At 41.3% G+C, this 27,098-nt stretch overlaps 1 protein-coding gene across 14 annotated transcripts in view; it reads left to right on the forward strand.

The window, feature by feature from the left end:
• Window positions 1-69: 69 nt before the first annotated feature.
• ASPH (aspartate beta-hydroxylase) overlaps window positions 70-27,098 on the forward strand; it is a 213,776-nt gene continuing 186,747 nt past the window's right edge. For 10 of the 14 annotated variants that reach the window (XM_078072346.1, XM_078072344.1, XM_036082459.2 and 7 more), the window contains exon 1: window positions 16,611-16,696. In XM_078072346.1, the coding sequence (XP_077928472.1) occupies window positions 16,669-16,696 (28 nt within the window). In that variant the 5' untranslated portion in view covers window positions 16,611-16,668. Of the gene's footprint in view, window positions 434-16,599; window positions 16,697-27,098 lie in introns of those variants that run through there. The other 4 variants (XM_078072343.1, XM_036082466.2, XM_036082473.2 and 1 more) reach the window with 4 other exon arrangements.

Genomic DNA, 27,098 nt, shown 5'->3' on the forward strand with positions numbered 1-27,098 from the left:
CGGGAAGGGGCGTGACCGGAGGGGAGGGGGCGGCCTGCGAGCCGCGCGCGCCCGCCAGGGGAGGCAGTCACAGGTTCGGCGCACGCGAGGCTTGGGCGCGCGCAGCCAGCACGCGGGCGAAAGTCCTGGGAGGCGCGGCGGGCGGTGCCGAGACACAGGCGCTGCTGCAGGAGCAGCGGCCCGCACCCGCCGCAGCGCCCGCCGCCGTCAGCGGACCCCGCGCCTCCGGTGTCCCGGCTCACCGAGGGAGCCCCCCACCCCTCGCCCGTTCCAGGAGTGCGCGCAATGGCCCCGCGCAAGAATGCCAAGGGCGGCGGCGGCAACAGCAGTAGCAGCAGCAGTAGCAGCGGCGGTGGCGGCAGCAGCGGCTCTGGCAGCGGCAGCCCGGGCTCGGGCACCAGCGGCGGCGGCAGCAGCCCCGGGGCCCGGAGAGGTCAGCGGCGTGCCGAGGCGGGGGTGTGGGGCCGGGGTCCGGGACCGGCCCGGGCGGCTGGCGCTGCGGTTCCATCTCCCCGGATCCCGCCGTGCATCTCCTTCATCCGCGTCGCTCCTCCTTTTGGCGCGGGGCGGAGGCCGCGGTCGGTGGGCCAGGCGGGCGGACCCAGGGGCCGGGCGGAGCTGGGTCCGCGGCCTTGGGGTGGTCGCGCCGGGGAGCCCCTTCCCGGCTGAGCCCTCACCTGCAGGGCGCAGCCGGGAGGGAGGTTATTGATCTATCCTTTCTTGGCTTTGCGTGGAAAGAAAGATGGGAGGGAGTAAGAGAACCAGTTTACCTTTGCCTTGCATATTTTGGGGAGTTTGGAAATGAGCCAAAGTCGGAGAAAATAAGTTCCTGCCAAACCAGTAGCTTTTAAGAGCAACTCAAAGGATAATATTCTGTGTGTGTGTGTGTGTTGGGGGTGTGTGCGGGGGGGCGGGAGTGATTTGAATGTTCTTGGAAATTATTTTAAATATTTTTGCTTTTGGTAGCTTTCTTAACATGCGTTGTAGTCGCCTTGAAAGTATCATAGAATATCATAGAATAGTGGGTGAACTTCTCTATTTTTTCACTGTCTTCTCTTTTTTAAAAAAACATGTTGGATATTCACCTTTTTCCTCCATGTGCTTACCCAGCAAAGAGAACAGTGCAGATGTTTTAAATCTGTTTCATCTCATATTTCAGTGGTTCTCAGTTTGTTTTATACCTCTTTTGACTCATTTAGGATATTGAAACTGCAGTACACGTGGTGAATGTGAGCTGTAATTTTTCCTTTTTGAAATGATCATTTTGAAATGATTTAGATTTTTTGTTTACTGAGGTCTACATGTAATCATTTATATATATATAAAGGAAATAAATTAGATAACTATAGTCATACTTCAAATAACTTTTTTTAATAAGCACTTATCACCATATGAAAGTATCTTATTTTCCTGTGTATTGTCTTCCTGTCTTACCCCCCTCCTTGTTCATTCCTATTGCCAACTCCTAGAATAGTCCTGGACTTAATAGGTGCTCAGTAAATATTTGATTATTGAGTGAATGAATTCATTTAAAGGGCAACGTAGTGTAATTAAACTCATTGCACAAATTTACATTTTAAGAGCTAATATTTGTATTGTAAATGAAAAAAGATACATACAATTTGAAGTTCAAAGAAAGCATATTAATTCACCTTTGACATAAGTAAAAGTTTGTGTACCTTTGTCGCCTGTCCCTGAATGCCCGTCAGTTGCTTAAACAGGCAGAAGAGTACATGAACGGTCTCCGGCAGCTTTGGCTACCCTTTTAAAAATTTCTAAATGGGAAGGTCCTAAACGCCAAGCAGGGAAAGCTGATGAACAAGACTGTTAATTGTTTTGTTAATGTTAACTGTTGTCAGAAGTTTTCTGTAGCTATTTACAAGTGAAGCACATCTTTGTTCCATTTTATTCTTTATACTCATGGGTAGAAGAGGCCTGATTGCATCTGAGGAAGTCACTGTATAAGGACTATTATTGGGTTCAAATTAGTACGGGGAAAGGGGAAATGTATATTGTGTTCCCACCACTACTGGTTCTTTAATAACTGAACCAGTTTTAACAGGCAGGTAATAAATTTAGGAAATGTTATGACCTGAATGTATTCTGACTTTCATATTTAGATGTTTTAGAGCTTCCCCTGTCCATATTTAAGGATCTGTAGCCTTTTAAGCATTATTCACTTTGATTGCATGATTGTCATTAAAAGACATGGTATGTAAAAAAAATAACTATGTTACAAAAGCAAAACACAAAACATTTTTAAAGAGTTGGTATTGGAGTCTTGCATGTTACATAATGAGTAGTTTTTTTCCGCAGCCATTTTTTATAGTAAATACTGAGTTCTGACTGTGTGCCACGTAGAATGCACTGGATGGAAACAGGGATTCTTTCAGTCTTAAACAGTTACACCACATTGTGAAAGTGTGATTCTATTTATATTGTTTGCTTATAGCAGGTTATACCTGGAAGATAAAGCCAACCTCCTTTTTGTGGCTATGTTTATTGAGTCTTTGAGGTATAGACATTGATTCCCAAACCATTATCATCTGCTAGGGAAATCATAGAAGCTGAAGAAATTTTAGCAGTGGTATTACCCTAGGGCCCATCCAGTTCCCTCCTCTAATTTTATGGATGAGGAAATTATTGCCCAGAAAAGTTGTATAGTTCATTGAAGGTTGTGTAGGTCTTGGAAACCCAACCAGTTAATGGAAGATCCAAGACTAGAACTCAAGTTTTCTATCACTCATTCATGATACCATAATACTTGAATTTTAGGTCCTCTAATTTGTAAGATTTTATGGGAATTTTAGAGTTGAAGTAGATGATCTCTTTCCTTCTGTAGATTATCTCTTCCTTTCTGGTTCTGTCTATGGCATACTACACCAAGTTATTTAATTAAAAAAGTATGCTTTTTTTATATCACCAATTAAATTTGACTAAAATTATGTTTGAAATAGTACATTTGAAAATCTCAGTTTGAGAAGAAGTACATGGGCTCAAATAGTGTTTTGAGATGTTTTGCATTGAGAGTCTGAAGTTGATGATGTCATTGGTCACATTAAACAATATTTATTGAATTTTTGTATAAAAGTATGGGGGGGGAAGGACTCAGTCCTTTGAAACATTCATTTTAGGGAACAAGTGATTATCTGGCTTTCTCTTTATTTTGGTGATCATTTTGTTGAAAAATGATGTTTAGAACTTAGGGGATTTATATACTGGCTATTTTAAAGCGAGTGCCGCTTTTCATTTAAGTCTTCAGCTTAAACTGAAAACCAATAAAATGTCTAGTTTCATACAGAACTCAGTTTTACCTCTTCAGTTTTACTCTTTAAAATATAAAAGAAACATGAGTAAATTGGACATCTTGCCTTTAACTTGCATATAAAAATTTCATTTGCATGGCCAGTTGGGGCCAGGGGAAACTTAGTTCAGATTTATTGATTGGAAAAATTTTGGTTAGGAAGGATCATGGTGGCCTCTTGGGCTTAGTTTGTAGTTTACAGACTCTGGTATGTGTAATGTTTTTGTTTAGCTTTTCCCTTTTGAGTATCATTAAGTCTTTCCCTGTAGCTTCTAACGTGCTACAGGGATGTAAACATCTGTCAAATAGTGTCAGGCTACTATGTTACCCTTTACCAGTAGGTGTCACTGTAGAATACTTTTTCCTTTTTCAGTTTGAAGTTTTGATTATATAATACCACCTAGTTTTTTTATTTAATCAGTTCTGCACATACTCAGAACTATTGATGGACAACTGCTTAAAAACTTGTAGGCATCGCTCTCAAGGTCTCTAACAGTAGATTTTGAAATTTACTAGTGAGAGTTTGTCCCTAGCAGCCTTATTTATTTAGCTTATCTTACTTAGAATTAAATGCATTCATTTTTTTTAAGATTTTATTTATTTATTTGATAGAGCCAGAGAGCACAAGCAGTGGTGGTTGGGGGTGGAGGGGGTGAATGGCAGAGGGAGAGGAAGAAGCTGGCTTCCGGCAGAGCAGGGAGCCCAATGCAGCTGGATCCGAGGCCCTGCCCCCCTTCCCCCCTCCCCCCTTCCCCCATCATGACCTGAGCTGAAGGCAGACACCCAACCCACTGAGCCACCCAGGTGCCCCTAGAATTAAACACATTCATATAGTATCTGTAGAACTTATGCATTCACAGATTCATCTGATGGATACTAATCATTTAGAAATTTGTTTTTTCTTTCTATTTTCAGTATTGCTTGGACTACTTGTAACGAACAGATACAATGCACTGCTGATTTTATTCTGGCTCCCTTGAATGCAGAAGCCTTGGTGAAATTCCCTTTCTTTATCCATAGGCTGTCAGTTAGGGCCAGTTGCTGAATCCTCTGTTAGTCATTCTAGGAAGAAAAGACAGGATGAAAGCTACAAGAACTGTGTGTGCTGTTTTGTGTTCAGATGAACAGCATTTTGTCCAGCCTGGCCAGATCATTTGAAACCAAGTACTAAAAAATGTTCTGAGGGAATTCTTGAACACATTTTAAAAAGACCAAACATATTAACCTGTAGGAAGTAAAAGGAAAGGTCTGTATTTTAGTCTTTAAAATCATGTGTGGCAGAGAGATTACTAGAAAAGGAAAAGTTCCTTTTCAGCTAATTAGCAACAAAGTAACTTTGATAAAGGCACATGTGAACTATCTACCTTATTTTTAGTCAGTACAGAAATTTAACCCCTGAGCTCTGCAGTCCCTGCCCCCCCCTCCCCCGCCCCAAGAAAGGAATGTACTTCAGGAGTCTGTTGACCTGGATTCATATCCATTTAAAAACTGTGTAGCAAGTCTCTCCGAATCTCTTATCCCGATCTCTCCAAATGGAAGAAGTCTTCTCTCATTTCAGGGTTGTGATAGCCCTCAAACCAATTTTCTGTGCCTTTGTAAGGTTTACCTCAGATATATTCGTTAAAGTTTCTCTAATGGTAAGGGTGAGTACAAAACTTCGGAGGACATAAGGGTGCAGAGCTAAGCAGGTCATTGCATGCTCGACATTTTTTTTATGATTTCGAAACAAATCCTTCTCGGTTACATTGTGTTAGCATATGTGCTGTAAGGGAAACGGCTGCCGCAGCAGTTGTGGTTCTGCTGCGGCTTTGAGGACCACTTGCATTTTTGTCCACCTCGGAAGGTGAAGGTGCACCATTTGTAGATCTGTTACATTATTTTATTTTACTAGAGCTCAGATACATTTTAGTCTCTTGATGCTGTTTTTAGTATCATGAAAATAGGCAACTTTGTGTCTTGGATACTTGCATCTCCTAAGTAGTTCAACTTCATTCTGTACCAAGATACAAAAACAATTTTTTTTAGAAGATTTTATTTATTTGACAGAGAGGGTGAGTGAGCACAAGCAGGGGGGAGCGGCAGGCAGAGGGAGAAGCAGGCTCCCCGCCGAGCAGGGAGCCCGACGCGGGGCTCGATCCCAGGACCCTGGGATCATGACCTGAGTCCAAGGCAGACGCTTAACCGACTGAACCACCCAGGCGCCCCTACAAAAATTTTTAAAAAAATTAACTCCCCTTTAGTAAGACCTGGAGGTACAGAGAACCCATCTACAATTTAGCCAGTCTCTGGGGAAAGCATCAGCCACCTGTTGGGAGATGTGGAGGTGCTTGGGTTAGCTCATCTGTTTCGGTATCTGCTGCCCCAGGAGCCACCCAGCACTGCACGCACGGGGGTGCGTCTGTCTGGGTGGATGCATGTCTGGTTCCGTTCCGCAGTTCTGGTGATTTCTGCTAGAAGACTAGATGTTCGTTTCTTTCTTTTCTGTATGCCAACTGTAGGGGTATAATTCTGGAGTCCTGTGCTTTAACCTTTTCTCTTTCTTCTGGTGGTGTGCGGAGCCAAGATGGTGTTTTCTTGTCATTCATTATTTATTCTTAAAAAATGTTATTCTCCTGAAATGGGCGAGCTTCAGGCATTTGGTCTGCATTTGATACTTGTTTTTCAGGGATGTGTCTTAGTTACCTTTGGCCGATGTGGTTATCTTTTAATGGCAAATCACTGAATGCAGTTTGGTTCTGATCAGATTGATGACCCTTGAGGACAAATTTGCTATAGATAACCTATTAGACTCAAAGGAAAATCTGAACTTACTTCATGAATAAGTCTTTAAAAAAACAATAGTTACATAAGGACTTTTGAAGGGTTTGGGCTGTTTTTTTAAGGCCCATTGTGAGATCCAGGTGGCTTGTCTAGTCATTCTGGCTGTAGTGTAACTGTCATCATCTGCCATAGTTGTTCTCTGTGCTCTAGAGCAGATAGGGTTAGTGAATTAAATGGGGCCGGGCTGGTGGTGGAGGGGTGTCCCGTTATAGCCGAGTGGAAAGCCCTCTTGCAGGGCTTGGAGAAATGCCAGCACTTCTCTCCCACATACGTGCCTGCACATTTAACCCAGTGACTCATTCTGTATGGAAGCCAGCAAGCATCAGTCTTCGTTTTAAAGTGAAAGAATATTGTTTGATAAAATAATTTGATTCCATAACCAGTAGGGCGTAGACTCAGTGCTGTTTTGATGTTGTACTGTCTCTAACTTCTGTTTCATGTTTATCTTATCGCTAATAGACACAGTTCCCTCCCCTCCTTCCCATTTTTCACCCTGTTTTAAATTTCACATTTCCTGAAAAGATATACTGGAAAGCCCTTTGGTCTTAACGTGCACATGTACATTTTATTTAGGAGCAGTTAACTTTTTTTTTCTTACATGAAAATAAAAATCTGTGTTGTAAATGTGTGTCGAAAGACTATCTAGCGTTTAACTTTTCCATTCTTTGAATCAGGTTGATTTGAACGATTGTCCCTGTCTGAGATTTAGAAATCAATTCATGCTTTTTTGTCGGTGAGCCATCTCTCTAACTTCTGCAACACACAGATTTCTATGTACTGTTCTTTAAAACTCTATCTCTTTGAAATATTGGATCTTTAAGACAGATCCACTGACCAGGTGAAGAAATAAAATGTTGCCAAATTCTTGGTTTCTCCTCTCCTGTGCTATCCCTTCCCAGCCACTCTTACACATTTTGTGATAATTATTCTCCTGCATTTCTTTATAATGTATAATGTATAGACACCCAAGTAATATATATTATATAATGTCACGTTGCACATTATATAACTAGGTGTCCATTTGTGTAAACATAACTATTGTCAAAAGCTGTATGGATGAAAACTGCTTAGGAAGTATATCTATATCTCTTTGTGTAGCACACGTGAAAAGCTTTGTGACCAGGCTTATATTTGGCAGACCAGCTTGCCACCATTTGTTTGGGATTCTACCAGCTCTGGCTCTTTGTTTTCACATAGCCCCTCCCTGTATGAATGTACCACTTTTTTGGTTAGCTATGCTGCTGGCGAAGACCACTTGGCTTGTTGAGTTTTCTTCTTTCAGACACTGCTGCTCTGAACACTTGTGGCTGCCCATCCCCTTGTGTGCATTCTGAAGAGTTTTTCCAGTTTGGAATTGGTGGTCATAAAAATACATCTATTGGGACGCCTGGGTGGCTCAGCCGGTTAACGTCTGCCTTCGGCTCAGGGCGTGATCGTAAGGTCCCGGGATCGAGTCCCTCATCGGGCTCCCTGCTGAGCGGGGAGTCTGCTTCTCCCTCTGCCTGCCGCCCCCTGTGCTTGTGCTCTCTTGCTCTTTCTCTCTCTCTCTGATTAAAAAAAAAAAAAGAATGCATCTATTAAACTTAACTTGCTCCTGCCATCTACGTGGTCGTATTAGGTTTACGCTCCCACTCACGCAGGATACAGCTCCTTTTTGCTGTAACCACATTACCAACATTTGGTAAGGCTTGATATTTGCAAGTTTAGTGGGTGTGATATCGTTATCTTGTGGTTTCAACTTGCATTTACTTGCCTATTACTCCTGAGAATAGCCATTTGTGTTTCTTTTTCTGTGAATTGCCTGTTCATTGAGCGTGTCTGTTTTTCTGGTGTGTGGTAGTTGTTGTTTTTTTTTATTTTTCGTTTTGATTTGTAGAATTTCTTTTCTATATCCTGAACCTTTTGATTATTTGTAAGGTAAAGGGCTTCTCCCAATACGATTATTTGCCTTGTCATTTTCTATACCATATTTAGTTGAACAGAATTTTAAGATTTTAACGTCTTAATCTTATAATTTTTACTTTATGGTTTGTACCTTTGTGCTTTAAGACATCCTTTCCAAAACAGAGATCATAAAACATTCTCTTATTTCTTCTAAAATATCTTAAATTTTGTCTTTTCACATGTAGATCTCTAAACTACCAAGTGTAGGTTTTATTGTATATATTGTGAGGTAGAGGTCTAATTCAATATTTTTAAAAAACGGATGATGAAAATTTCCTGTACCATCAGTCGAAGTGTCTTCTTTCTACGCTAATCTGTGGTATCATGTATTGTATATAAATCTGTGTGGCTCTGTTTTATTCCAAGCATGTAGGAGCAGTACCTCACTGAGTCACTCTATAGAATATCTGATCAGGCCAAGTCCTCTGCCTTGTCTCTTTACCATTGTCCTTGCTGTTTTTGAACCTTTCCTTCTGCGTGACTGTACCGTTTAGCATGAGCTTATCAAGTAAGTTTCATGAGAAGTGTTTCAGGATTTTGACTGGAATTGTATTGAATTTATAGCATAATTTGGGACAAATATACAGTTATAAAGCCAGGTCTTCCTATATGTGAACATAGTATAATTTCCTATTTATTTAAGTCTTATCATTAATTTTCATAATTTTACCCAAAAGTTATACACATCTTTTATTACATTTAGCCTGGGTACTTCATGTATTTTTATTTTTAAACTAATACTTTATTATGAAAAATTTAGAATATGCACCCAAGTTAAAAGAATTGTATAGTGACCCTACCACCTAGATTTTACAGTGGTTAACATTTAATATATTTGCTTTATATCATATCAATCAATCTGTTTTTTATGCATTTCAGAGTAAGTCGTAGACATCAGTGTACCTGACTCCTAAACATTTACGTATGTCTGACATTAACTAGAGCTCAACATTTGTTTATGGTTTTCACCCCCTGAGGTAATGTTTGCATACAGTGAATTGCACAAATCTTAGTGTATTATTCTCAAGTGGTCTTTATAAATGTTTACATCTGTGTAACCCAAGCAACCTGTTAAGATAGAGAATATGTCTGTCACCTCAGAAAACTCCAGTCTCTTCCTTGCCACCACCTCTGCCTTCAGAGGCAATCATTGTACTAAATTTTTTCACCATAGATTGGTATTGTCTGTTTTGGAACTTTATTTTGTAAGTACTTTTTAAGTCTTCTTTGAGTCAGCATATTTTTGAGGTTCATCCATGTTGCGTGTATGAGTATCTTGTTGCGTTTGTTGCCAAGTGGTCCGTTGTGTGACCAGAGCACAGTATGTTTTTCTGGTCATTTACTGATGGACACTTGGGCTATTCCTAGTTTGGAATGTTACGAAGAATATTCTGTGAATATTGTAATATTGGAGATTTCTTTTTTTTATTGGATGTATGTCTTCATTTCTCTGAGTAAATACCTAGGAGAGGAATTACTGGGTTATAAGGTAGGTGTTTGTTTAGTTTTATAAAAGAACTGCCAAATTATTTCCCAGAGTGGTTGTACAATATATTTTACACTCCCACCAACAGTATGTGGGAATTCTAGTTGTTCTACATCTGTGCCAGCATTTGGTGTTGTCAGTCTTCTTAATTTTAGCCATTCTGGTGGGTGTCTGTGGCTTCTCATTGTAGGTTAAAATTACATTTCCCTGATGACTAGTGATGTCATGGAGTTTTTCTTGTGCTTATTGGTCATATACATTATCTTCTTTTGCAAAGTTTCTGTTTACCTCTTTTGACTATTTTTTATTGCCTTTTTTTTTTTTTTTGGTCTTTTTGTTACTGAGTTGTAGCTTTAATATATCCCAGATAGAAGTTCTTTTCAGATATATGTATTGCAAATAATTTCTTCCAGTCTATAGCTTACCTTGTTCTTAATAGTATCTTTTGAAGAGCAAATATTTTTATGTTGGTGTTTACTTCATTTTTTAATGGTTTTTGCTTTCTTTATCTTGTCTAAGAAACTTTGCCTATTTTCTTTTTTTTTCCTATTTTCAAGTTACAAAGCTATCCTTTTATACATTCTTTTAGAAGTTTTGGAATTTTTTTTTGAGAGAGAGAGAGCACGCACACAAGTGGGAGTATGGTGCAGAGGGAGGGAGAAAATTTTAAGCAGCTTCCAGGCCAAGCCTGGAGCCCTACACAGGGCTCCATCTCACGACCCTGAGATCATGACCTGGGCCAAAATCAAGAGTCAGACATTTAACCAACTGAGCCACCCAGGCCCCCCTAAATCTTAAATATCTTTAAATTCTAGTTATTTTGGGGCACCTGGGTGGCTCAGTCAGTTAAGCATCTGCTTTTGGCTCAGGTCATGTTCTCAGGGGTCCTGGGATCGAGCCCCACATTGGGCTCCCTACTCAGCGGGGAGTCTGCTTCTCCCTCTCCCTCTGCCCCTTTCCCCTGCTCATTCTCCTTCTCTCTCTCTCTCTCTCTCAAATAAAAAAAAAGAAATTATAAGTTATTTTTGAGACAGAATTTTTTCTGAGTTTATTAAAGTGAAAGTCTTTATAAAATAGACTGGATATTCTAATACCTGTGAGAAGGTAAACCATTGGATCCTGGTACTTTGGTCAGGTTGACTTGGTATGGAGCCCATTTTCCTGCTTAAACGGTAATGACTAGCACTGGATACATTACTTTTTTCAAAACTGAACTGTCTTTGTGAGTAGAACATAATGCTTGTTTTCTGGAACTTTCAGGTTTATTTGATGATCTTATGGGTTTTAACTACTCAGTCTCTTTAGTTGTAACCAGTAAGTACACCTGGAGGTCTAGGGTACCAGACACAGATCTCAGATAACGGTTACTGAAGGGCTCTGTGTCTCATGAAGGTACTAGTAGATTTATGTGCTGAACATTGATGTGCCCTGTATTTCTTTTTCCATTTTGTTCTGTAAAACTATAAAGCTAGGACATCTTTCAGGTGAAGTTCATGTATGCGAAGGTGCAAAGCTCATAAAGCAACTTGTATTTTTTTTTTCTTTTTGAAGTGGTACAGTATTTTTGCTAATAAGTCCCCAGCTACCTTTTCAAAATTCTCTTGTGATTAATGAGACATTTAAGATGATTGAATAAGGATAGAGTAAGGTTGAGTAAGATTGAGTAAGATGAAGAACTGTTCAGTAGCTCAGGTAAGTACTGATTTGGAATAAATTACATGTATTTGAGACCTTCCTCCTTAGCTGGCCCCTCAACAATGTCTTGCAGTCCACTGTGTGTTCTTAGTTGACGTTTACCCATGTTTTCAGTACTAGCTATTTAAATCTTCAATTCCTTGAGCTCGATGCCTTACTACTTCCCATTGCATTTTGACAGATGACTTCCTCCCATTGTGTGGAGAAATCAGGGACATCCTTCAAGAGTTTCTCATCTTGGGGGCATCTGGGTGGCTCAGTCAGTTAAGCGGCCAACTCTTGATTTTTAGCTCAGGTCCTGATCTCAGGGTCCTGGGGTTGAGCCCCAAGTCCGGCTCTGCCTTCAGCGGGGTATTTGCTTGAGGATTCTCTCTCTCCCTCTCTCCTTCCCCCCGCCCCACTCTTTCTGTCTAAATAAACTGACAGGAGGCTGATTTAGGGACCCCCCCACACCTGGAGTGGGGAAACAGGGGTCTGGGACCTGGGATGGTTGCAAAAGCCAGTACAGTTGAGAATCTTAACAAGATATTGCCCTAATTTGCGTGTGAGAGAAAGCAAGAACTGAGCTCATGAAGTACATCTTTAATGTGTAGTTCAGTACAGCCCCTTTTCTTTCTTTAGACTGAGGCGGAGGCCCGGTAGGGTGGAGGGTGAGCAGAGAGGAGCCAGTACCACAGATAGAAAGAATTTAGAATCTTGGCAGACGCAGCTGTTGGAGACCTCTGGGCCCCCACCTACCTAAGGGAACAACGAAGACTAAGACAGGAGCCTGGGCCTCCCAAGGGAACCCTCACTGGTGTGTCCATACCATGTTCTCACAGACCTGAGCCATCACTTACCTACCCCGGACAACTCTCCTTCTCTACCCCTTCCCATAGCCTAGTCCCCTTTCTTTAGTTTTTCTCATTTAATGAAAAACAAAACAAAACACAAAACCTCCTTCTACTCTGCCTCCTCTACCCAGCCAGATAGCATAAATGAGTAATATGGGCTCCTTTTCTTCTTTCCTTCCCTTCAAGTCTTTCTGGTCAGAGTCAACAGAGACTACATTAACCCCAGCTCTACTGGGCTCTTCTACCTTTTCTTTATCTGCTCCGTGAACGGTAGTCTTCCCCAGGATTCTTTGCTGGGCCCTGTTCTAATCCCATGCTACACACTCTCCATAGCTTTAACTACTGTCTATTGATGGCTTCCAATGCTTGGTGCTCCTGAGCTATAAACTTAACTGGTAACAATAATGGTAGAGGATAAACCTAGCTGCCACTTAGCAAGTGCTCACTATATGTCAGACATTGTGTGCTTCTTTAGCTTAGCATTTAATTCTCATAGTAATTCTCTTCCTCCTCTTTTTGTAGGTGAAGAAATGGAAGCTTGGATTAATTTATCAAAGATCATGGAGCTAGTAACAGTGGGAACTGGAGTTGGGATCCCAATTCTGACTCTAGAGCTCCTTCACTTGAACATTTTAGGTCCTTTAGTTGTTGCTTAGATTACTCCTAACTGGCCCTGTTTCATCCCTCTGTCATAGCCATCTTTATAAAGTGGAGATTAGGTCATGCCCCTTCTTTATTTGAAAACCTTGAGTGGTTCCTCAAGGACTCAAGATACTGTTCCTCAAGGACTCAAGATACTGTAGCATGATCTAGGGAGCACTTCATGATCTTGCCCGTCTTACCCTCTCCAGCCATCCTCTGCTTCTCTCTCTATGTTTATACTGATTAAGCCGTATTCAGTCACTTTCTGTAGTCTCCGAATGTACACATGCAGTTTCTTCTAGGACAGCTCCTCGCTTTGCCTTTCCCTGCGTGATTCCTAAATAGCCTTCACAATTTAGCTCCTTCATTAGTCCTTCCTGTTCTCTCTTCGGTGTCTTCCCATACCCTGGGCTTCGTAACCCCCACACCCCAAGCACGGGGTTCTGTAGCACTCTCCACATACCACTGTTTTAGTGTCTTCATTCATTTATTGGTTCCTTCAGCAGATGAAAGTGTTATCAGGTATCGGACAACAAAATATCAGACTGGACTGGACCTGAATACTGGCTCTGCTACTCAGTAGCAACCAACTCTTGGTTGCCCTTCAATAAAGTCATCAAACCTCTCTTAGCATCTTTAACTTTTCTCCATCTTTAAAATAAGGATAGCAGTACTTGCATCATAGTTACAAAGATTGACTACAAAGTGTCACATAGTAAGCATTTCATTAATACACTTATTAAATGTGGTGATGGTGATATTCCCGTGAACAAAACAGACATTTTGTTTTGGACTGCAATGATCTGTGGTCTTCCATTCTTGCTTGATTGTAAGGGCGGCATCTGTGTTAGGAACAGATACCAGACTCAGACTTCCATAAACAATTAGGAATTTTCTTCCTTTAAAAAGATGTGATACGATGATTCCAGACGTGGTATGATCAGTGGCTCGAGATGTCTTCAGGGCCTCGTGTTCCTTCTGCTTCTCTGCTCTTAGCATAGGTGTCACCTTGAGGCTGGTTCCTCTCCTGGAGCCAAGATGGTAGCCAGAGGCAATTGGGATTGCATGCTTCCTTGTTCATGTTCAGTGGAAGAAAAGGGGCTGCTTTTTCTCATTTGCTCAGAGTAAGAGTCCTTGCTGCTTATTGGTTTCGACTGGCTTAGGCCTGCCTGTCTCACCCGTCACTGGCTGTGGGGGGATTAACATGATCGTTTTCGATCAGGGCTCAGCATTGCCAGTCCTATAATCCCCCTTGCAACTGCTCGGCTCTGCTCCCGTAGCCTGAAGCATCCACAGACAGCAGTGTAAGCAGACAGATACAACCGGGTTCCAGTAATGCTTTATTTATGGATGCGGACGTTTGAGTTTCATACCATTGTCTCCCGTTAATGAGTTTCTGTCTTTGATTTCTTTTCACTTGATCTAAAAGGTGAACACCTTCATAAGCTCATGGTCCATACAGAAGTGGGAGGTAGGCTGTAATTTGTGCCCCACCTGATTCAGAGTAAGTGCTAGGGTTGAAAGAGTTACTTTCAATGTTTATATAGCAAACACCATGTTTTATTTTCTTTTTGTCTCTAGTGCTTAAATGATTGTCAGATATAGTAGATACTCAGTAAATATTGGAATGAATGAACACAGGTAAAAGCCTTCCTTCCTTCCAGTAGATCAAAAGCGCACTGAGGATAGAGGCTGTGTTTTTGTGTATTCTACACTGCTTTGAATGTCATAAGTGCTCAGATATTATGCGTTACATGGGTGGATTTTTTTTTCCAGGTTGATGTTATGGGCAAGAAAGCAGATAAAAAAATTCTTATCGACGTTGTAAGTGTTGGAACTGAAGAAACAAACAGCAGAATTATTGGGCTGTGCGTACTTTTTTGATGTGGAGAATCATTTAAATAGAGGTCATGTCCTTTAATAGGCACCAGGCTCATAGTTTCTACACAGTAGTAGCTATATCCATGGAAGCCATTTTCATCTCTCATGTTCTTCTTGGCAGTTAGTACATTCTGGCGGGGACGAAGGTTAGACAGAAGCAGCCATTTTATTTGTTCTGTATTTTGTGAAATTGGAAAAGCTCTGTCTACTTTGTAAGATACTGATTTTCCCATTATTTTTAAGTATGACTCAAAGATAGGCCAGAATTATTTATGTGAACAATGAAATTCTACTAAATTTTTGTTTCCTTTTTGTTTTTGGCTTTTAAAATTCCTTTGTAAGAATTATGAATATTTCCTCCTTGACTTAAGATAAGGTTTTGTCAGTTTTGAGGTGCCTGGGTGGCTCAGTCGGTTAAGCATCTGACTCTTGGTTTCAGTTCAGGTTGTGATGTCAGGGTCCTGGGATCAAGCCCAGTGTAGGGCTCCGCACTCAGTATGGAGTCTGCTTTAGATTCTCTCTTCCTCTCCCTCTGCCCCTTCTGCTTATGCCATCTCTCTCTGAAATAAATAAATAAAATCTTTAAAAAAGATAAGCTTCGTCAGTTTTTTAAAAAGATTTTATTTATTTATTTGAGAGAGAGGGTGTGTGTGCACTAGCATGGGGAGGGGCAGAGGGAGAAGCGGACTCCTTGCTGAATAGGGAGCCTAACACACTGCCTGACCCCAGGACCCCGGAATCACGACCTGAGCTGAAGGCAGACGCCCAGCTGACTGAGCTATGGAGGTGCCCCAAGGTTTTGTCAGTTTTGATTAAAAATTAAAAAACTGTGAAATGAACAATGCTAACATTTGTAAAGAAGATTTTGGAACAGATTGTACCTTACAATGTTGTATCTTTAAAATTCAAGATTATGATTATTCCCAAGGGGTTATTTTTATCCACATGGGATGTGTACCCTAATATAGTACTTAGCAAAGTGAATTTTTGTTTTATTTTCATTTGATTTTCTCCTCCACTGGGGCTCTAAGCTAAGTGGCCTCTCTTCTTCATTGCTGCAGCATAGGGTAGGGTTTGCATATTTGTTGAATGAATGCCTATTCAGATGCATGGAGAAAACTGTGGAAGCCTTTTAAAATTTACCATCCTGTGATTTTTATTACTTTGTGCTTTAAAATTGGTATTAGCTTATACAGCTGAAAGTGCCTTGTTTTGCTGAATTATGTTGACCAGAAATGTTCCATTTAAGGGCAGTACTTTTATCCAGGATGGCATTAAAATATTCACCCGCTGCCACAGGAGAGGCCCCCCGATCAGAAGCCCAGCTCCTGTAAAGCGTGTTTGTGCTTTCTGCCTAGACGTCAGTTTCTCTATAGCTCGCACAGAGCGTTGCCAGGCAGATCTTCTCAGCGTCATACTCCTGTGGGCCGTCAGCAGCAGACGGGGTTGTTCTGGAATATCGCCGGGAGACAAGTATTTGAACAGTGTTGGCTGCAGTGCTGCCTGAGCTCAGGGCAGTGGGGTGCTTGGGGACTTTTTTTCTGGGTGACCTCAGTCGCGGGAAGGGGGGTGCATTTGGTGAAGCTGGAGCTCAGGAAGTGGTTGTGGAGGGAGTTTAGAGCAAAACGAGTCAGCGAGAGGAGAGTCACATGACATCTCTGAACATGTGATGAGATGACATTGACCGTCGCTTTGGTTTTGAACTGGCGTGGGATCAGGAAGGAATGGATAGACTTGGAGTGTGGGGCAGGGCAGCCAAATGATGAAGCTGATGGGGTTCTGGCTGTACCTGCCCTGGCCGTTCTCTCTCTCTCCCTCTCTTCATCCAGAACCAGCCTGTCCACCTCCACTGTGTGGTTTGGTTTTTGGTTTTTAAAATGCTCATGAATGTTACATTTGCTTTTTACCATTTAGATGGGACAAAAAGTAATTTATATTTTTAGATTTTTGTGGGAATCCCATGTAAATTGTCCAGTGAAGTTAATGAGGGCTTCCTGTGTTCCAGGCCCCATGCCCAATGGGGAGAGAATACAGCAGTACAGTCTACCACCAAACCTCTAGGAATGTCGCTGTCCTTTGGGCTGCTAAGCAGTAAGTATTTGTTGAATGAATGATCAAGGAGGAGGCAAAGGAAGACTAAAATGAGAATGGTCTGAGGCTTTTTAAGACTCAAAACTACAACTCCAGCTAAAGTTTTCTGGGTAGTCAACTTTTGGGGAATCATGAAAATTGGAAGAAATGGCAAAGGCACCCAAAAGAAAAATGGCCCATTCCATTAAAGAAAGGTAGATTCAGGGCAACTAAACGGATGTCTCATGACAACCCTAGGCAAATTCTCAGATAAAAATTATTTTTAAGTGCATAGAAAAGAAAGCCATGAAGGCTAGGAGATACTACAGGTCTACTAATTGCAACTTATTTAAAAAGAAAACAAAAACTCATTGTGCATTTTGATATGGTTTCTAGACTAAGTGGTCAGGACACAATCTTGATATTTTTCCTGACTTCACCAAGATATTTAACACCATCTCTGAAAATCTCCCTGTGCCCAAGATGGCAAAACGTGGGTCACATGATACGGTTTGAATCACAGCCGGACTGTGGAACAGTACCCACTCGAGTGCTGATTTAATGGGCTGATGTCAGCTTGGAGGGAGCCCTGCCCACTTAATGCTGAGTAAATTCGTGGGTGGCACAGAGCTCTGAGGGGACGCCAGTGCTGGGAGGAGGGAAGGACACTGCAAAAGAATGGCCTGGCTGGGAAGATGGACTTTAACAGAGTGCACGCGCTTTTGCAAACTGAGCTCACCTTTGAGGACAAGCTGGGAGAGACTTGAAGTAGTAGGTGGGTTTTGTTTGTTTGTTTGTTTTTGTTTTTGCTTTTTTAAGGCCTAGTATTTTATTTGGGTTTGGTTGTTTTAATTGCTTTTAGTCTCAGAGGGAGTTGGCCTGCATGATATGACTGACAAAGAATCCCCTTCAGTGTTTGTGTGTTTAGCGACCAGAGTGAGGGAGGTGAAAATCCCATGGTGTGGGGTGGGCCGCATCTGGATTTGTGGCTTCCCATGTGGGGGCTGCTGTTGGGGAGCCAGTCATGGCGACTGCTTAGAAGAAGAGGAGCTTTCGGTGAGACCCTTGGTGGAGGGGGTGTTGACCATAGTAGGAAGGAAGGTGTGAAAACGCTGGGGGTGGCTGGTCTGGACTGCAGGGTCCCCCTGGGGGACATCTCCATTTCCAAGGGTTTGAGCAGCTGCTGGGTGGCAGAGGAGTTAGGTTTATTCTCTCAGGTGCATTTGAGGCAAAAGTCCAGGCATCTGGTGGAAAATGTCCAACAAGCAGATGGAGGTTTGTGAGCAGAACTTGCATGTAGGAGACATCAAGTAGAGACAGCTTGCTCTTGGGTTTTTAGTAAGTTTGAGACCAGTGGCTGAAATGGTGTCCTTTTCATTATCACTTCGTTTAGGACTTGATCCTTGACTCCTTATTCTTCTTTGTTAAAACCAGTTTAATTTTGTCTTTATTTTTATATTTTTCTGTTTTGAAACTTTTAAACCTATGTAACATCAAAAACTTCATACATTGAAAGACTTGTATACTGTTTCCTAGGATTTACCAATTGTTAGCACTTGGCCATATTTGCGCTGTGTGTGTGTGTGTGTGTGTGTGTGTGTGTGTGTGTGTATTTATCTGTCCTCCTTTTTCTCTCTCATTTTTTGGAACCTTTGAAAGTAAGCTATATTCATCATAGCAATTTAACTCACTTAACTACTTCCCTGTGTATCTCCTAAATACAAGGACATTCTCCTGCATAACCACAATAGAGTTCTCAAACCCAAGAAATTAAACACACTCCATATTCACATTTTTCTAGTAGTCTCCAGAAGCATCTTTAAAACTTGAAAAAAAAATTTTTAATTGTTTACTTATCCAGAATCCAGTCATAAGTTAACCTTGGAGCTCTTGATATTTCAGATTCCTAGCCCTAACCCTCTGGAGCATCTGATTCTTTAGGACTAGAATAGGCCTGGAAGTCTGTATTTTCCTAATTTTTTCATATGAAAACATTCAGACCTTCAAGACAATTACAAGAAAAGTTCATTTAGATTCACCAGTTGTTAATATTTTGATGCCCTTTCATTCTCTATGCATCTCTCTAGATACATACAAACACACCATTTTTTGTATTTATTCATTTTGCTGCTAAACCATTTGAAAGTTAAATCATAATACTTTACCCCATAATACTTTAAGTCATAATAACATCCTTCAGCTTTTTTCCTAAGGACAAGGATATGCTCCAACATAATCACAATGTAACTATCACGCTTGGGAAATTTAACACCACTTTAGTACTGTTACCTAACCTAAAGTCCATATTCAGATTTTCCTAATTTATTCCAATAATGACTTTAAACTGACCTCCAGCCCAGTTTTGAATTCTTGATGTCTATTTTACAGGAAGATTTTTTTTAATTAAATTATATTTTCCCCTGGAAAGGCTCATAGGTAAACTGTATGCCTTCTCTCTAAAATGTGTGCTTTTTGTGATTTTCTAATGATTTTACCAGGTGTACAGGATGCAAATTACAGCAAAGAGAAACTTTTTGATTTCTTCAGTGGTCTGGTAATTAAATTTGTGGGTCATGGAAAGTTGGGGGGACACATAGAAATAAGTACACAAGTAAATGAGTTTTTGAAAGAAGTCAAGGGGCTCAAGTGTTGGCGGGGCTGTTGGGTGTCAGAGGAATTAGATTTAATCTATCCAGTTGAACTTGAGGGGAAAAGAACTGGCTTAGAAATTTTTTTGTGACTCATCATAGCTAATGAAAATACTCCTTAAAATTATCAAAATTTCTCTTGCTTTTGCTCACCGTGATACCTACCCCTAAAGGACATTCAGTTGATGTCATGTCTTTGACCTGGCCTTTGATTTTCTGACCTTCCTCCTCGTTGGCACAGTGTTTGAGCTAGGGACAGAGCTTCTATCGGTGACTGTCTCAGGTCCAAGTGCTGGAACAGATGTCACGTTTCAGAATGTGAAGCATGGAACCCTGTTAAGGATTAAGTTAGATTTCCCAGTTTGGTAATATGTAAAAAAACCAAAATTTTGATAGCATCAAAATTAAAAACTTTTACCAATCAAAAGATGCTTTAAGAAAATGAATAGGAAAGTCACAGCCTGGCAGAAAATTTTGTAACCCATAGATCTATTAAAGGACGGGTGTCTAGGAAATACAAGGAACTCCTACAATTCAGTGTAAAAAGGCAATGTAAAAAGTAGGCAAAAGATTTGAACAGACAGTTCCCAAGAGAAGAAAAATGGCCGATAAGCACATCGAGGAAGTGCTCAAACGTTGGTCCTCAGGAGAATGCAGATTAAACCACAGTGAGGTACAATGGCCTACTCACCAGAATGGCCAATAGTAAAGAGACTGACAACACCAAATGTTTTGGCAAGATCGTAGAACAAAAGAACTCTCATACATTCTCAGTGCCACTTTGGGGAAAGATCTGGCATAATACTGAATGTACATGTGGCCTTTGATCCTGCAATTCCTATTGATTTAACCCAACAGAAATGCAGGCATGTATTTTTAATATGTAAGCAATAGTCTTATATAGGAATATTCCTAATGGCTTTGTTGGTAGTAGTCCAAAATGGGAAATAGTCCAGGTTTCTACCAATAACAGAAAGGCCACACTGATATACTCTGATATATTTGTAAAATGGAATACTACCCAGCAACAGAAGAGAATGAACTGCTACTACATAGAACGTACTTGGCTCCCAGGAACATAAAGCTAAGGGAGGGAAGCCTTACACAAGCAAGCACATATGGTGCCGTGCCATTTTAAGAAATTTCAAGAATTTTTTCATCTACAGTGGAAAAAAAAAAGGAAAACAAAGGGGCTGCCTCTAGGGTTGGGGTTGGGGTGGAAGGTGACTGGAAAGGGCTATGAGAGAACGTAGGAGTGGTGATAATGTTCTATGTTTTGACAGGGATTTGGGTTACACAGTGTGTATTTTTGTGAAAACTCAGAATGTATGCTTAAAATTAGAGCATTTCATTTCATGTAAATTTCACATTAAAAATGACAAAGAAATATTAAACTGTAGTTTATGGTACAGAAACTGAAGTACTTAGGGGAAGTGAACCAATGTCTACAGTTTATTCTGAGACATATACATATAAAATAGACGAGTTGATGGATATGGAGGGATGAATTGACACGCCATAAGCATTGTAATAAAATGTTCATGATAGAAGCGAAGTGACAGTATATGGGTATTCTTTGTAAAATTCTTTCAGCTTTCTTGTGTGTCTGAAAATTTTCAGAATAAAACACTGGGAAAATACTCATATGTTGTTTTTTGAGGCATAAGAGATAGCCATTTGGGGGGTGGTGCAGAATGGTCAAATACTGGCAGGTTTTCATGGGCTGTCCTAATAATATGCATCCACGTTTTAGGGCTGTTTTATTTATCAGTCTTTATCTGACAGGGCGATGATAGAAAGCTTCATTTTCTTCCAGTCATTGTGCTTAGGTGGACTAGATTAGTCTGTAGGTGGCAGAGGCTCTTGACTGTCCTTGGGACCGATTTCCTTAACATGCCAGTCACTCTGCATATTCTAGTCTGTTTAGTTTAAATCAGATCTCATTTTCAGTGCGGAATTTCTTGTCTCCTATTAGCAGTGAGGCAAGAGGGCCTGAAGTGGGGGAAGGGCTCTCTCTAGGTGGTCTGCTTTGGGGCAGCGTCCTCCTTGCCTCTTCTGTTTTTTTGGCCTATGATTTTCTAATAATTTGACTCTACGATCCATATGTTTTGCAATTTACACCTGAATCCACTGTATACTTTGCGCTAGGGCTTTTATATACCCCTCCCCTTCTCTCCCTATTTGCAAGTATAGGACACTTTATCATAAATGTTGAATTCTTTTGTCCTAAAGTGGAAACTGGTGAGGAAGGATAGCTTTGGATCTTTTGCTGTCTAAAGCAGTTAAGGTCAAAAAGCCTTTGGGAACACAGCTGCAAATCACTTGTGGTCAGACCTATTGGCTTTGTGACCTAGTCTCATTGCCTCACAGTTGGGAGTTAAATGAGTGGGACTAGGCTTTTTTTCATGTTATTGTTTTTAGTTTTGAAAAAAGAACTTTCTGTTTGTTTGCTTGAACAACTTTTCACTACCTCAGAGTTTCTGAATAGACACTACAGCTCAGTGTTCTTTATACCTTCTGCTACTCCCAGCTCAGCAGTAGACTGTCTGATTTTGAACTCCATAGTAACTAGCCACCACTAATACCTGTTACCCACATACATATGACCAATTAGCCAAGGAGTGCTTTTTCCTCCAAGTGTTTTCTCTTTCTTGAGTCCTCTGTAGGGAGAACTAATTAAGTTGAAAGCACTAACTCATTGGACCTGGCGTGAGGAATGAGTTTTTGGAGTTCATTACCATTTATATCATGATTTTAGCATCTCACCAATGGAGCTTTGGTACATCACAGATTCATAAGGTGGTTGATGGACCTGTGTTCATCACTGCGGAAGAGAACAACTGAATCCAGAACACAAACATAGGTGTACGCTGGGACAGTTGATCCTCAACCTGGGGCTCCAAAGGGTAATAAAGGTTCCAAAAAATAAAGGGAGGCTGATAGAGATAGGTGAGGCTAATATTTCACTTTCCCTTACTTATACTGGTGAAAATGGAAATGACTTTCTCAATTTTGTTTTACTAAATTCTAATACCCCTTGTCACTCCCTCAGCCACTTGGGCCTTTTCTGTACAGGGTCAGTCAGGAGAGCAGTGTAAGCCATCTGGCTGTGGGGCCAGGTGCATGGGGCTGCAGCGTCCTTCCAACTTGGGCCTTCTTCTGTTCAACATAGGTGTCAGTCGCCGAAGATGGATCAGTGAGGAATTTACCTGACACAAAGCAATGAAAACTTGGTCATAGACTAGCTTGGGTTCATAACCAGTGTTTGGTAAACACTGGGCTTCTTTCTTAATATTTCTCTTAACTATTTATAGGTCTCTTCCTGTTGTGAATTAATTTTAAGATAGTTCATGAAGATGGGAGGAAACTTGAAGTGACGTGACATTTGTTGGCCTAAACTTTGCACCCTTATTTCTCAAGTATTAGCAGAAAGAGGATCGATTACTCATATAATATCAAGAATTTGAGAAGGAGTTTATGCATTTAACAAATGTTCGTGCAGTTCTTACAAGGTATAAGGCAAATGTACGGTACTGAACAAGGCAGATGCAGTCCTTGGCTTTATGAAACTCGCATTCTGGAGGAAGGAAGAGATTAAGAACTACATACCAATGAAATAACTCTATGAAGAAGTACATACTACTGTGAGAACATATTAGAAGATGCTCTCTCAGGAATGAATATACAATGGGAAAAAGGTAGTCTCTTCAACAAATGGTGTTGGGGAAACTGGACCACTTTCTTTCAGCATACACAAAAATAAACTCAAAAGGGATTAAAGACCTGAATATGAGATCTGAAACCATGAAAATCCTTGAAAAGAGAACAGGCAGTAATTTCTCTGACATGGGCCATAGCAACATTTTTCTAGATACGTCTCTTGAGGAAAGGGAAATAAAAGTAAAAATAAACTTTTAGGACTACATCAAGATAAAAAGTTTCTGCATAGTGAAGCAAATAACAGAACTGAAAGGCACTCTACGGAATGGGAGAAGGTATTTGCCAATGACATACCTGATAAAGGGTTAGTATCCAAAATATATAAAGAATGGATTCTGTTCAATACCCCAAAAACAAATAGTCCAATTAAAAAATGGGCAGAAGACATGAACAGACATTTCTCCAAAGAGGATGTACAAATGGCCAACAGACACATGGAAAGATGCTCAACATCACTCATCATCAGGGAAATGCAAATCAAAACTACAATGAGATACCATGTCATACCTGTCAGAATGCCTAAAATAAAAAACACAAGAAACAATAAATGTTGGTGAGGATATGGAGAAAAAGGAACCCTCTTGCGCTATGTGGGAATGCAAACTGGTGCAGCCACTCTGGAAAATAGTATAGAGGTTCCTCAAAAAACTAAAAATAGAACTACCCTATGATCCAGTAATCGCACTACTAGATATTTACCCTTAAAATACCAAAACACTAATTCAGAGGGATATATGTACCCCAATGTTTATTGCAGCATTATTTACCATACCAAACTATGGAAGCAGCCCAAGTGTCCAATGGTAGATGAATGGATAAAGAAGAAGTGGTGTATGTATATAATGGAATATTATTCAGTTGTAACAAAGAATGAAATCTTGCCATTTTCAACAACATGGATAGAGCTAGAGAGTATAAGGCTAAGTGAAATAAACCAGTCAGAGAGGGGCGCCTGGGTGGCTCAGTCATTAAGCACCTGCCTTCGGCTCAGGTCATGATCCCAGGGTCCTGGGATCAAGCCCTGAGTTGGGCTCCCTGCTCAACGGGAAGCTGCTTCTCCCTCTCCCACTCCCCCTGCTTGTGTCCCCTCTCTTGCTCTCTCTCTCTGTCAAATAAATAAATAAAATATTAAAAAAAAAAACAGACAAATACCATGTGATTTCACTCATATGTGGTATTTAAGAAACAAAATAAACGAGCCAAGGAAAAAAGAGAGAGAGAGGCAAACCAAGAAACATGGTCAATTAAAGAGAACAAACTGATGGTTACTAGAAGGGAGGTGAGTGGGGGATGGGGGAAATAGGGAGTGGGGATTAAAGAGTATACTTATGATGATAAAAAAATAAAATGATAATAAAAAAGAGAAACAACAAAAAAAGAAAATGCTGTCACAGTATTTTGGGAAAGCTTCCTTGAAGAGGCGGGATTTAAGCAGAACAAGCAGGAGATAGCTAGGCTGGGGACAAATATGCGGTGGTCCACCAGTGTTGACATTCAGGAAGAGGGCGTGGCCTTTGCAGAGACCCTGCAACAGGACCAGAGCAGGGCGAGTTTTTTTTGTATCTGGAACATACACAGCTACAGGAAATAATACAAAATGAAAACCAGAGTGGTAGGCTGGGGCCATGTCAAACAGAGTCTCGTAGACCACATCAAAGGTTTTTATTTTATCGTAATAGTGTGAAGCCATTCAGGGGTTTTTAGAGGGTAATGATACAATCGGATTAAAAAAAAATATTGTGGGGGCACCTGGGTGGCTCAGTTGGTTAAGCATCCAACTCTTGATTTCGGCTCAGGTCATGATCTCAGGGTCGTGGGATGGAGTTCTACGTCAGACTGTGCTCGGAGGGGAGTCTGCTTAAGATTCTCTCTCGCCCTCTCCCTCTGCACCCCCCATCCCACGCATACTCGCGCTCTCTCAAAAAAATAAGTAAATCTTAAAAAAAAAAAAGAAAAAATATTGTGGCCGCTGAATGGAGCAATAAAGGCATGTTAAAGTATTGCAGTAACCTAGGAGATGATGGTAGCGTGGATTTGGGTGATCTCAGTGGGGAAGCAGAAATATGGGTGATTTGAGACACCGTTTCCCATTTTTATGTGATAGCACATAGAAATGGATTTTTAAAACATCATACTGTGGTAAATAGACAAGGATGACCCAGGGGCTGCGGGGAATTTGTATCTTGGCATAGTTGTAACCCGTTTGCCTCAGCCTGTTGGAGAGACTCTGAGAGGTGGGTGCTTGGGAAAGGAGGAAGAGAACGAAGTCAAGGGTGAATCCCAGGTTTTTGGTTTAAGCAGCTGGCTTGACAGAAGTGCTTCTGAGATTTGGATGGCTGGAGAGGAGAGGGGAAAGATCGTGGGTTCATTGTGTATATGCAGAGTTTGGGGTTTCCAAGTATTCAAATGGGATATTGAGTAGACAGATATGTGGGTTTGGACCTCAAAGGAGAGAAGGATTTAAGCCATATGGAGGGTGGCTCAAAGTCAACCAGGGAGATGGCATAGGACCAAGGCATACGGAATTTCCACATTTAAAAGTTAACTAGAAGAGACTGAACTAGCAGAGGAGATTGAGAATTAGAAAGTCCAGAAAAGTAGAAGAAATACCAGATGATTCTGAAGCAGGGAAGTCAAGGAAGGAGACTGTTTAAGGAGGGAGGATTCTTCTGAGAGGGCAAGTGAGGTGAGGACTGAGAATGTTCCACGGGGTTCAGTGACTTGGAAGTCATTGGCACGACATTAGAGTACCTACACGGGGCAGAAGCTAGTCGCAGCCTGTGGGTTGTGAGGAGTGAATGGGCCATCAGAAAGTGAAAGCAGTGAAATAACAGCTCTGTTGAGAATGTCCTCTGTGACAGGGAGGAGAAAGCACAGGGACTAGCTCTGGGCTTGAGCGGAGATGTAGTGAAGGCAGAGAGGCTGCTGGTACAGGAGACTGAGAAGATGAGGAGGGGGAGGGAGCCTAGGGATTGGGAGGAGAGCAGAGAATGGATGCTGGGGAACAGAGGGTGGTGATGGGTCGAGACAGTTTCCTGTTGAGGCTTCTGTTTTCTGTGATGGAAGAGGCTCTGGCATTTTCTGAGTATGAGAAAACAGACTACTTTAGGGGCAGAGATGTGGGAAATAGCCCTGGTGGAGAATGGGAAAGTGAGTGTTCTGGAGCTTGGGCGGGATTGACAAGCAGCCCTGAGGGCTGGTTGGGGTTGGCTCCACTGAGTCTTGTGCAGAATTTCATTTGGTGTGCCGTGTGCCTCGCTGCCCTGCCAGTCGTGGAGAGGGTGAATAATTGTGTTCATCCGGGGAGACAACTACCTCCCGGCAGATGGATGCACTGAAGGAGTAGAGGGACGAGGGGTTTAGTGAGTCAGGCAGTGACTTCACTGATGAACTGTGGACTCTTAAGATGGATATGGAAAGATGTGAAGGCAGGAGGCGAGGAGGGTTCAGAAGAAAGTAGAAGCAAGAGAACTCCAGGATCCAAGAAGAAACTGTTGAGTTGACAAGCTGGAAAAATAGGAGGGTTATGATCCGAGTGGGTGTTTTTATCCTATGCATCACACATTCGGTGCAACCTAAATCTTCACATACGGAGGTGGTGCTCCCTAGCTGGGGGCGGTGTATTTAAGGAGATTTTACTCAATGTCTGCTGAGTTGCCTTTTGTTATGTCTGTAATACTGGCTATTTAATATTAGGTTTCAAGTGGTAAAAGTTGCTCATGTTTGCTTTGGAGACTATACGTACATGAAAAGGGGGTGGTTTGTGTTTAAGAAATATATTTTTGGTATCTTATATCCTGCAATTCTCATGATGGGCTCAAGTAAACAGAGCTTTCTTAGCAGGGTTACAGGATCTGTGAGGATGATGGTGCCAGGAAAGCTAGAGATACTTCAACAAAGATGAAGATAGGATTAGGAAGGCGAATTAGGGTGGGTTTATAAGAAGATCCACAATAGGTATATAAGAATGAAAGTTGGATAGGGGATGGAGGGGAACAAGATCACTGGGGATGAAGGAACGTAAGAGAACTTGTCACATTTGCCACGCAGATAGA

The sequence above is a fragment of the Halichoerus grypus genome, chromosome 5 (genome assembly GCF_964656455.1).
Source record: "Halichoerus grypus chromosome 5, mHalGry1.hap1.1, whole genome shotgun sequence".
Taxonomy (NCBI): Eukaryota; Metazoa; Chordata; class Mammalia; order Carnivora; family Phocidae; genus Halichoerus; species Halichoerus grypus.